This window comes from Eublepharis macularius, chromosome 6 (genome assembly GCF_028583425.1).
Source record: "Eublepharis macularius isolate TG4126 chromosome 6, MPM_Emac_v1.0, whole genome shotgun sequence".
Classification (NCBI taxonomy): domain Eukaryota; kingdom Metazoa; phylum Chordata; class Lepidosauria; order Squamata; family Eublepharidae; genus Eublepharis; species Eublepharis macularius.
The window spans coordinates 14,397,015-14,409,377 of record NC_072795.1 but is presented as its reverse complement, the minus strand read 5'-3'; the positions used below and the strand labels follow the sequence as shown (position 1 = coordinate 14,409,377).

General features: G+C 45.4%; 1 protein-coding gene and 1 non-coding gene across 6 annotated transcripts in view; both read left to right on the top strand.

Moving 5' to 3' along the window:
- ATP11B (ATPase phospholipid transporting 11B (putative)) overlaps positions 1-12,363 on the top strand; it is a 120,309-nt gene that overhangs the window by 39,451 nt on the left and 68,495 nt on the right. For all 5 annotated transcript variants that reach the window (XM_054982564.1, XM_054982562.1, XM_054982561.1 and 2 more), the window contains exons 11-20: positions 150-300; positions 2,074-2,271; positions 3,934-4,092; positions 5,356-5,531; positions 6,036-6,104; positions 7,416-7,489; positions 7,656-7,759; positions 10,071-10,252; positions 11,270-11,473; positions 11,911-12,064. In XM_054982564.1, coding sequence (XP_054838539.1) covers positions 150-300; positions 2,074-2,271; positions 3,934-4,092; positions 5,356-5,531; positions 6,036-6,104; positions 7,416-7,489; positions 7,656-7,759; positions 10,071-10,252; positions 11,270-11,473; positions 11,911-12,064 — 1,471 coding nt within the window. The remainder of the gene's footprint in view (positions 1-149; positions 301-2,073; positions 2,272-3,933; positions 4,093-5,355; positions 5,532-6,035; positions 6,105-7,415; positions 7,490-7,655; positions 7,760-10,070; positions 10,253-11,269; positions 11,474-11,910; positions 12,065-12,363) is intronic.
- LOC129332974 (small Cajal body-specific RNA 16) lies at positions 10,789-10,970 on the top strand. The gene has a single exon (XR_008597373.1). It is a non-coding gene; the product is annotated as a small Cajal body-specific RNA 16 (non-coding RNA).

Here is a 12,363-nt window from a genome sequence, read left to right as displayed (position 1 = left end):
GCACATATTGCACAGATCCCTCAACATCAAAGATCCCGTAGGATGGGGTGGTGCAGCTGCCAGAGACATCGCATTGTGTACATAATCTTTTAGCTGAGCACTTTTAATAAGTGCATTAAATCAGCATCCCCCAATTTTGTGTCTTACAGGTCTATGAATTCCTTTTTGATCATCTATCTAATAATCCTCCTTTTTGAAGCCATCCTAAGTACAATATTGAAATACACCTGGCAGTCTGAAGAAAAATGGGATGAGCCATGGTATAATGAGAAAACCGAACATGAAAGAAACAGCAGTAAGGTAAGAGTGTTGCCTTTTTTATTTTAATGGTGGCGATTCTCCTTTGCAAGGAAAGACTATACCTTAATAGTAGAGTACCTGCTTTGCATGCAGGAGGCCCTGGGTTCTATCCCTGGTATCTTCAAGTTAAGAACCAGAGATAACCATTGTTGGACAAGACCTTCCTCTTTCCAAGACTTTGGGACGCTCCTGCCATTTGGTGTAAACAAGATTGAGTTAGGAGAACCAATGACTTGATGGTATAAGGCGGGTTCTGATGTTGAAGGTAACATTTCATTGTATTCGCCTGATACATTTTTGTTGATGTGTAAGCTTGTTTCTGTCAGCCATTGGTTATAGCTAATAAGGATGAACAGGAAAGATATATCAAAGTGAGCAAAGCAGTTGACACTTTTTTTTTAATCTGAGCAGCAGCTGTCAGCTTCTGTCCTCCTTGTTATTCTTCAAACAACATGATGTAGTTTTAGCTTCTCCCTCTTCAACAATGTATTCCTCTTGTTGCTCCTCTGCATAGAATCCCCTTTCCTGGTTCTTGCTCTCTGCTCACACTTTGTTCAGATTTGGTTTGTAGGTTAGAGGGGCTTCTCGATCATGTCTTGCCCTGGATGGCCAGCTTTTTGGTAGCTGCTGCCCACTCTCGGGAGATGGGAACTTGCCCCCTGTCATTCCTCCCCATGTCACCTTTGGGTTAGGCTGTGGTGTAATGCACTGTGTGCTGCTTCAGAAACTGCAGCTGGTGACAAATACTGCAGCTGAACTGGTGTCAAGTTGGCATAAACCTATCAAGCCTATCCTGAAACAACTGCAGTAGTTATCCAGCATGCCTCGAGGCCTGAGTCTACAGTCTGCTTTGTCTCGGAACACCGTTACCATGTGATTCTCCCTGGAATTTAAAACCAACCAAGGAGGCCCGCTGAAGGCAACAACTTAGAGGCGAGATGGCCCTTTACAAAGTTCAGAGCCATCTCGGTGGAAGGCCATTTCAAGGGCGTCTCTGCTAGAGTTCTGCCCGTGTGTTGTGTTTTGCCTACTGTAGTTCTTATAATAATTTATGTGTTGTGTGATTGTATGCCACTTTGGACTTCCTGTGAAAAACGGGAGATAAATTACCTACATTAACTGTTGCAGTCCTATAATTGCTTCTCCTGGTCCAAAAGAGAATCTCTTTAGCTGCTTTGTTCTTCTTTACCTTGGTACTAAAGTAGGGAGAAGTGGTGGGCAGTAATGTCTTTGCAGAAGCAGTTCCTGCTTTTAGCAGCAAGGGAGTAGTGCCAGTGGCTTAGATGGAAAGTTTCTCGAGTCGATGGAAAGTTTCTCGAGTTCTTGTGTGCATCAAGGCTGTCTTGGGCATCTGTACCTTCGATGAGGTCACAGACTCATTTTGGCTTACTGAGTTTCTGATCCCTTGTAGAACAATGTACGGCACGCTCGATTTTGACTTCTGCCGTGCTCTAGCCCTTGAGCAAATGATGTGATTAAAACGGCCCCTTCTCATTTGAATCCTGCTGTTTACAAGTCAGCCCATAGCGAGAAGTCGTTGCCCTGCTTTTGGTTTTGATTGAGCATTTCTTATAAGAATGACAGTTCTGAAGTTTTCTTCAAAATGATTGGAAGAAGCCGCTGCTGCTTCAGTTTGTTTTTATAGCTGCCCAAAGCTAATGGCCAACATTCTGCATAATTTGCCGTGCACGAGCGAACACCTGTTACATGTACATATGCAAGCTCCAGCTGGTTTGCTAATATCGGTTCTGTCCCTTCCTTTCTCTCTTTCAGATTTTGAGATTTATTTCAGATTTCCTGGCTTTCATGGTGCTGTACAACTTTATCATACCCATTTCGCTTTATGTGACGGTTGAGATGCAGAAATTTCTCGGTTCTTTCTTTATCGGTTGGGATCTGGACCTCTATCATGAAGAAACAAAACAGAAGGCCCAAGTGAATACTTCAGACCTCAATGAAGAACTAGGACAGGTACAAAAAATGGCTTTTAACTGGTGGCTTGCTAAATTCTCCTCATTCTCATTTTGAACATGCTCTCAGAAAACCTTTTATAGCTAATTAGGAGAAAGAGAGATTAGTTGAAGGCTTTCCAGTATCTGCAAGATTTATTTTATTTACTGCATTTACACTCTTGCCTTCCTCCCTAGAGTGACTCACATCATTCTTCCTCTTTTCTCATTTTCTTTCTCTTTAAAACAACCCTGTGAAGTAGGCTAGGTTGAGAGTGTGACTGGCCCGAAGTTCCTCAGCAAGTTTTCATGGCAAAATAATAATATAGCATTCAATTTATATACTGCCCTTCAGGATAACTTAACACCCACTCAGAGCAGTTTACAAAGTATGTTATTATCCCCACAACAAAACCCCCTGAGGTGGGTGGGGCTGAGAGAGCCCTGAAAGAGTTGTGACTGATCCAGGGTCACCCAGCTGGCTTCAAGCAGAGGAGTGGGGATTCAAACCCGGTTCTCAGATTAGAGTCCCACACTCTTAACCACTACACCACACTGGCTCCCAGTGTGTACTTGTTAACAAGAAAAGGGCTGTTTAGTCAGCATTATGTGACTGAGGCAGTGCGTATGAGCAAGTCAATGGCTTGGATTCATCAGAGCTTGTTTGTGGCTGGAAGGATTTCTTCCCACTGAATATGACTTTCTTACCTCCCCCTCCAGCTGTTCCCGAGAGCAGCATTTTTGAGGGGCATTTGAGACTGCAGTGGGAGGGGAAGGGGAGAAAGCCATGCTGCATGGTCAGAAATCTTTCTCTCCCCCGAAAAGCTCCAGAGAATCCAGGCCAATGTGCAGACCATGCAAACACAGAAAAGGTATGCATGTCGGGACAGCCCATGATTCCACGTTTGGAAAATCTCCATTCATTTAAACAAAGCAAAAGCGCAAGCCACTTTCTAGTCCTTTGAGTTGTGAAGATGGCTTGTCATCTTTGAAGCCTGAGAAGGCACCGTAGAATTTCTAGAGGAGGCGATCACTTTCCGGACTTCTGTGGTATTGACTTTGTGATACTTGCTGCTGTAGCATGATGGTTAAGTGGCTGGGCTCCAAGCCAGGACTCTGCTGGTTCGACTCCCGCTACTGCCATGAACTTTGCAGATGGCCTTGGGTAAGCCACTGTTCTCAGCCCCAGCTCCCCAGCTATATTGTGGGGATAATAATAACACCGACTTTGCTCACCGCTCTGAGTGGGGCACTAATCTGTCTAGAATTGCTGCTTGGGTTGTAAGTCTGGACTCTGCTGGTTCAACTCTGACTATTACCATGAGTTCTGCAGGTGGCCTTGGGCAAGCTGCTCCTCTTAGCCCCAGCTCCCCAGGTGTAGCGTGAGGATAATGATGACTTTGTTAACTGCTGTTAGCATCGCATTAATCTGTCCAGAAGAGCAGTAGTTAATTATTCAAAATTGACTTTTTGTTTTCATTCATGGCATCTGCAGACGTACAGCAATGTAATTTGTTTCTCTGGGCTTATAGATGAAGTGTAGAGCACCAAGCTAAGACATGACCGCAAGAGATCTAGAAATGAATTTTTAGTGGGAAAGACCATTATTAGTTGTGCTGCTTTTGAAAACTATTTAAAATCCACTGTGGCTCACATCGTTTTTTTAACTTCTCTCACTTGCCAGGTGGAGTACGTGTTTACAGACAAAACCGGGACATTAACGGAAAACGAGATGCAATTTCAGCAGTGTTCCATTAACGGTGTCAAGTACCGTGAGATCAATGGCAAACTGGTTCCGGAAGGACTGATTGAGGACATTCCAGATGGAATAAGACCTGGTCTGGTAAGGTTCTCCCCCTCCCCCATTTTTCTACTCAGCTAGGTTAATTAAAGGTTTGTGGAACCTTTAGTTTGAATGACTTAATGTACTTCAAGTATTATAGAAGTCCTTATAGAGGTATAATAGAGAAAATCCTGAATTAATTGCCGATAAACTCAAGTGTGGATAGTAGACCTGCAACCAACGAGCTTGTGTAGAAAACTGAGAAGTAAAATTCTGCCCAATTCCATGGTGCTTATTCCCAAATAGGTATTGCATTGGGTTGCGGTTGGATAGCTCAATTCTCTGTTTGTCTAGAAGTGAGTCTTACCTAATATCAGCACAATTTTTTTAAAAACTGAGCATACCATTTCAACCTTTGTGAGTGTTGCCCTGCTCTGATTACATTGTCTTCTGCTTTTGTAATTCCATTTTTTGCACTGCTTGACATAATCACATCTGAACTTCTTTGCACTCTCTCTTATTTTTGTTATCCTGGTTCTGTTGCTTTGCTTATTAGATCTCATGCTTTTGATTGCATTGTTTTATACTGTGTAGTCCACCTTAAGTCTCAGTGAGAGAAGCGGCCTATAAATAAAACAGACAAGGCATGTGTCTTGCTGACCACTTGATTTTATGAAAAGTTGCCATATATAAGACTAAGGTATGCATCTTTACAGAGGCTAGTAGCACTCAGTTTGCTGTAACTGCACCGTTTGAGTGGCGGGATATTTTATTGTGTAGTTTTTGAAAAATTGGCAGCAAACAAATACCCTGGTCTTAAGATACACAATGCTGTGAATTAGATGGCCCAGGTTAGCCTGATCTCAGAAACTAAGCTGGGTTGGCCCTAGTTGGTACTTGGACAAGAAACCACCAAGGAAGCCTAGGGTGGCAGAGGCAGGGAATGGCAGACCACCACTCAACATCTTTTGCCTTGAGAACCCCATGGATTGCTGTAAACTGCTTGCAACTTGATAGCAAAAAAAAAAAGATGTAAAATAAGAATGGAAGTCATTCTGCCACTTGCTAGGAAACTGCCTACCCCATTTTTTTCTCCTGCCATTTCTCCTACCCATTTTTTTTCTCACGCCTTCCGCCCTGAGCCCGCCAGTTTGGGGAGGGCGGAATAGAAATAGAAAGTAAATAAATAAAAAATAAAATAATTTAACAATGAGCATACCTACATTTTAAAGCAGCCTGTTTCCTTAGTGAGAAACAAATATTGCTTGACCGATTTTGTTAATCTTAGTAATAGTTCCCTTTAACTTTGTTTTTAAAAAACAGGCACAAGAGGAGGGACTCTTCCTGAAAGCTGTTTCTCTCTGTCATACAGTGCAGATCAATAATGACCAAGCTGATGGCATCTGCGACAATCCTTGGCATACCAACAGCATATCTTCTCAGCTGGAGTACTATGCCTCTTCCCCAGATGAAAAAGCTTTAGTCGAAGCGGCCTGCAGGTGAGAATTAACACTTGGGGTCTGCGCATTGTTCTGTAGGCAGAAATGGCAACCAGGGTGGGTAGAGGCTTTGCATCTTAGTCTCGGAGTTTAGAGATGCTCTAGGAATCTGGGAGCCAGGAGTTAATCATGCATGAAAATCCTGGGCTGTTTCACCCCTGCTAGATTTCTGTGTAATCATCTTACAATACAATTGGGGTATGGCTCATTGGCACAAGAGGCGCGGTTGTAACTGAAGTCCCGTTGACAGGTTGAGCAGCCGTTGTGCCGAGTGGATTGCATCCAGGCATACAAGCCCCACCCCCACCAAGATCTCTGCAGTATTACTACATAAAATTTAATAACACACATTACCCCGTCTGCGGTGAGATGAGAAAGTTAGCCTCGCTCAGAAGTTGGTTGGTTCGCAATTCCCCTGGTTGCTGGAGGAGGAGTCCACTTGGAACCACCAAGGCCCATTTATTCTTTGTGTGAAAGGGTTTTTTTTCTTTTTCAAATTTGTAGGATTGGTGTGGTGTTTACTGGAACAGACGGGGAAAGTATGGAGATCAAAAGCCTTGGACATCCAGAAAGGTAAAAAATCCTTATACTGTTAACATTCTGTGTTTCATGAAACTGGCACGATTTTTCTTACTGAGTTAAGGGCGAGGCTTGTTTGATGTATCAAAATGAGTAAAAGTCCATAGCATAGCAAAAGGCAGTTTTGAGCCACTCATGCTATGTTTCAGTGAAGGGCTGAACTTTAGAAAGAGGTGTTTTGGTTTTGTAACAGCTCAGTTTTCAATCCCTTGCATACAAGGGGTGTGAAAGACTTCTGCCTAAAGTCACACCGAACGAGTGCCCAGGTTAGATGAGGACCGATTAGACTATGGGCTTGGAGCTGTTATGCTCTCTATATATCCTGACTTTTACTGTCCTATCCCACTCTCATTCTGCCCTTCCTCCATGGGTGATTTATATGGTGTTACAGCTATTCTGCCTCTTACCAACCCTGTGAGACAAGCTAAGCTGAGTGATGGGAGATGCAGGCCTTCAGGTGCCTGCTTCCCACCCCAGTTGCTCTCTCTCCCCACCTACAGCCATGAACCCAGATTGAATAACGGACAAGCTGCTTTCTGCTCACCAGGCCCTGATCTCCAGCAGTCTGGCTAGTTTCACTATAGAGTCAAATTGCTGAGGTCCAGGCCAAGCAGAGGAGGAAGCTGCCGCCCCCGAGCTCAACGCTATTGGTGGGAAGGGGCCCTTCCTAATACTTCGTCCTCCACCACATTGATTCATCATAAACTTCCAACTTGGATACATCTCTCCGGGCTTGTCACTTCCAGGAGAGTTTCGGGCAACAGTAACTGAACTTGGTTTATTAACTGTCACTTGAACTGGTCATAGCTACGGGGGTTCCAGCTTCCAGAATCTAGCTCATGAATGAATTACCTGCTTAGGAGAACATGGAGGACACTTCTGATTTTTCAAAGATGTATATCAATAGGATATATTGTTAGGATAAGCTGAAGAGATGAGTGTGCTCTCTAACCCAAATGTTAGGCAGGTTTGAAAAAGAAAAGGTGAAGACTAGATAGAAGGGGAGAGCAGGGGGGCAAGGGCTGCATTAAGAAACTGGTTTGCCCAGGTGCCTGTCCTTAAATATCCTCAGCAAACCCCTCCCTCCCATGCGGGATGAATGCTGTGAGGTGCTGCCTCGGCTCTTCAAGCTTTCGGCCTCTGAGCTGGGAGGGGCTTCTGTCTGGCACCGCAGGGCTCGGTGTGGGTAACTTGCAAAGTCTTCTCTCGTAGTTCTGTCAGTTTAACTTGTGATTCAGCATCTTTATCATATGTACTGGGGGAGCAGAAGAAAGCGTAATCTTTATTTTTTTTTCCAAAAAAAAGGTACAAATTGCTACATGTCTTGGAGTTTGATCCTTGTCGCAGAAGAATGAGTGTCATCGTAGAGAGCCCATCAGGTAAGGGCTGATAGAGGGTTTTTTAAACAAAGTTTTATCCCACTTCTTCACTAAAAGGATCCTGCCTCAGCTTCCTTAAATGCACCCCTTTCCCACTGAGAGTGAGTGAATTTGTCTTTAGCTGTAGATCGTAATATTTTTTTCCTTTAAAACTGTTTCTCTACAGGTGACAAGCTGCTATTCACCAAAGGAGCAGAATCTGCCATTCTTCCTTACAGTACAAGAGGAGAAATAGAAAAAACAAGAATTCACGTGGATGAGTTTGCTTTGGTATGTGAACATTACTGCTTTTAAGCCTGAGAACCAATTAGTGGGGGCGGGGGGGAGAGATCAGGTTTGTTGAATGTTGGGGTTAAGAGCTGATGCATACCTGGAATCTGAAGATCCATGCAAGATCCTCTGGAAGCATATAGATTCACAAGTGGCTGGAGTTATGTAGTTGAGGAAATAAGCGCATTACACATGCTTTCAGGGTGAGCCACATCTTCTTGATGCTTGGCGTGTCCTTGGCCATCTCGGCTTCCGTGGTGGCAGCAGCTTGATGCAGTGCCACCATTTCAGAATGGCAGCCTAGTCTTGGAGCTGAGTTTGTAGGTCATGTGAACGTAATTTCATGGAGGTAGTTTCAGGTGGGTAGCCATGATGGTCTTGTAGTAGAAGAGCAAGGTTCAGGTCCAGTAGCACCTTAAAGACCAGCTAGATTTCCAGGGCATGTGCTTTTAAGTATCTGATGAAGGGAGCTTTGATTCTCAAAAGCAATCTAGTTAAGCGGTTAAGAGTGTCGGACTAGAGACGTGCGTTCAGATCCACCCTTTGCCGTGGAAGCTTGCTGGGATTGTGTTACGTTGTTCCAAGAGCCTACGGGGTTGCGACATTTCACCAGCCTCATCGTGTACTCACTTTTCTGTTACCGCTTGCTTGTCTTGCCCCCTGAGTTTCCCAAGCCAGTCCAGGATCAAGAGCAGAAGGACCCTAGGGAAAAATCTGCACCCACCCCTAGCCAGGTGGTTCCTTGTAATGTGAAATGCTGCCTTATTCCATCAACAAGAATACACAGGGCTGGCACCAGTGGTTGTACAGGGTGCTGCTTTCCCCCACCCTCCAGTTCAGCCTGCGTCCTGCGTCCTGAAACCATTCCATTGTTTTGTTCTGGTCGTCATATATGGTGACTGCTGGCGGAGGGCCAGTTGGGATTTTTTTTTAAATTGCTTGCTCAGTTTGCTTTGACATCTTCCATGTTTATATGTAAACGCAATCTGTTGCTAATTAAAACTTGATTAGAACCATACTGAAGTACTCCAGAGATTGCCACGATTAGTCCTTAAAAGGAACTATAAGATGCGAAGGTTCCTTCCTTACTGAAGCAGTCGTAGATCCTCTGGGACTTGCAGGTGAAGATGGAGGTCACCTCGCAGAATTACGTGCAGGGACCATTTTGCTGAGAGTTCACTCTTCTCCCTCTTAAGATGGCAGACTTCGCAACCTTGTGTTGCCCTCCTGACTACATTTTTGCAAGCCTGTTGTTTTCAGCAGGTGGGGAAGGTTTCTGTAGCACAATACAGTTCTCTTCCCAATCTGATTACTACTTAAGACTGCCTGTCTCCCGCCTCTGGGACATTAAACCAGAATGGTCCACCTTTCTGTGCAACGGCCACGTCCAGTTCCTCTATTGTGAGTCAGGTGTTACTTGAATAAGTCTTCAAAGGGTGTGAGTCTTGCTTTTTTATTTATTCATTTATACCCCACTTTTCACCCCAATGAGGACCCAAAGTGACTGCATGGACCCTTCTTTCTTCTACACTCTCCCCTTTTGTGCAGCATAATAATTGGTCCCTTCACTTTTGTGACAAGCTCATAATAGGCTTTTGCGTTCAGACTGGCAAACAGTGGTTTTGAATTTATAATTACAACAACAACAACATTCAATTTATAGACTGCCCTTCAGGACAACTTAATGCCCACTCAGAGTGGTTTACAAAGTATGTCATTATTATCCCCACAACAAAACACCCTGTGAGGTGGGTGGGGCTGAGAGAGCTCTGAGAAAGCTGTGACTGACCCAAGGTCACCCAGCTGGCTTCAAGTGAAGGAGTGGGGAATCAAACCCGGCTCTCCAAATTAGAGTCCCGTGCTCTTAACCACTATACCAGACTGGCTCTCATGCTAACCAGGATTCTGAATCAAGATTAAACCACTGCTTAAAGTCCTGCTTTGTCAGGAATATGCAAACCCTTGTTTGTCTTTTGCGCCCAAACTGGAACACCAAAGTGGAAATGACTTCCTTGTGGAAGCAGAGCTCACACCATCAAGTTTCTTGGTGTTATCCATGAGCTGACTTTACATCTGAACCATGTCATTGTGCCCAGCGTACTGCATCTGTCCTCCTCTCTTCCTGCCCTTGGCCCAAGGTGGAAGGAACAGAACGGTCAAAATGACCATGTTGATGTTGGAATTCTGCCTTAGAAGTGATGTTAGGGTTTCTTAATTGTCTTCATTTAGCTCTGCAGTGGGTCCCTTCATCAGACTAAATTTCCTGCCAATGTCCCATCTAATGGTTAGTCTTTTTTTGCTCTCTTCACAGAAAGGGTTAAGGACGCTCTGTGTAGCCTACAGAAAATTCACACCCGAGGAGTACAAGGAGGTAGACCAGCGCCTTTATGAGGCAAAAACTGCCTTGCAGCAAAGGGAAGAGCGGTTGACGGAGGCATTTAACTTTATAGAGAAAGACCTGGAATTACTTGGAGCTACAGGAGTGGAAGACAAGTAGGTGCTGTTTATATCGGGGCGGAATATATCTACATATACTTGTTTCCTTTCACTGCCCGATAGGTGCTTGTTCACACAAAATAGTCTGGAGAAAGAACCCCGGGTTTTACAACAGCTGCTTTTCCCCTTTCTCCACCACCACACGCCTTGAATATCACATGACACTGGCTTTGTGCACAGAGCCCGAATGAAATGATATTTCTCCTGGTGGAAAGCACAAATCGGGCCTTTTCCTTTTTGGCTGGGTCTGCAAAGCACACTGTTCTTAAAGCTGCTGTGTCACATGTTTCCAGACCTTAGGGGAGGGAATGATTGTGCAATCCCTCTAGCACAAAGGGAAGAGAGCTTTGTGGAGAGGGCTGTGGCTCAGTGACAGAGCTCCTGCCTTACACACAGAATGTCCCAGGTTTGATCCCCGGTCTCTCCAGCTGTACAAGTCATTGCTATGCCTGAAATTACAGAAAGGGGTTTGGCAGGCTGCTGCCTTTATGAAACAAGCTAACATCTGTGCTTTGCATCAGAATGCATGCCAGGGGGCCCAGGAAAAGGTTGCTGTGGGGTGGGGCCTGCCAGGGCTCCGCCCAGTGACAGCCAACCTGACCCTGCCCTAGATAAATGAGCAGGCAGAATCCTCCTTGGGGGTTTGCCCTCTGCAGTAACAGGTGTGAGCATTCTGCCAGTGGTTTGATGGTCATGTATGATACTGCACACAAGTCTTTTTTTTTTCCTGGAAAAAAGTTGTTACTTTTCAAGATGTACCTGAATACAGAGAATGTTTTGATGCAGAGGCCCTAGATGACGAATCCATGTGCAAACATGCAGGTCTGTGTGCATGCTGAGAGACTGGGATGAATGTTGACCGTCGCCTCTTAGCCAGGAGATCAGATAAGTCCTGACTGGCTAAAAGGTCAGTCACGGCATCAAGAGAGAGGAAATCAGTCGAGTTCCTCGTAACGTTGTCTGGCAACGTTGTCTTGCTAACGTTCTTTGTAACGTTGTCTTGCTCCCCTGCAGACTCCAAGATAAAGTGCAAGAAACCATCGAAGCCCTCAGGCTGGCAGGTATAAAAGTGTGGGTGCTCACTGGTGACAAGCACGAAACGGCGGTCAGCGTCAGCTTATCCTGCGGGCACTTCCACAGAACCATGAACATCATGGAGCTTGTGCAGCACAAGTCGGACAGTAGCTGTGCAGAGCAGCTAACGCAGCTAGCCAGGAGGTAACAAGCTTGACTTACCTGCTCGTAACATTCCTTTAAAGAACACAACCCTTGAGTTAATTTGCCAAACTCGTTGCTTAGCAAGGGGAGGCCATTGAATGCCTCTGGTCTGCACGTCTGTTTGAGAACCGATGTGATGTGATGTTCGGGGCTCTTCTAGGCTCTGGGAGGATCAGATTCACATTCCCACGCTGCCTTGGGAGCTTGCTAGCTGACCTTGGGCCAGTCACACACTCTCTGCTTCACCTACCTCACAGGGCTGTTGTGAGGATAAAATAGAGGAGAGGATACTGATATAAGCTGTTTTGAGTCCCCATTGAGGAGAAGGGCATGAAGTAAATAAAACATTTGACTGCTCTGTTTTTGTTAAGTATTGTATGGACTTTCCAAAATTGTAATTCATTCCCAGAAATGACCCCTCTTCCCTTCCTTACCAGAATAAAGGATGACCACGTAATCCAGCACGGGCTGGTGGTGGATGGGACCAGTCTCTCCCTTGCACTCCGGCAACACGAGAAGCTCTTCATGGAGGTCTGTCGAAAATGCTCAGCAGTGCTGTGCTGCCGCATGGCACCTCTGCAGAAGGCAAAGGTAACTTGTTCTAGAGTTTCTCCAGTGATATCGACGGGGGAATTTTGCTGCTGTCATCTGCCCCCGTGACTTTTACATTTCCTGCTTTGGGGGGATTTTTTTCAGCATTGACTTGTGTGGCGGAACGGGCGCTGGCTCTCAGTCCGGGCAACTGAGCCGCCGTCAATGGGCTGCTAGCCCCGCTATCCGCCTCCCACCGTCCCTGGTGGGCGTGGCTCACACTCTTCGTCGCTGCCACCACTCACTGATTTGTACACCGCCTGACTGAGGGGCAGTGAGACCCCTCTGGCTGAATTTCC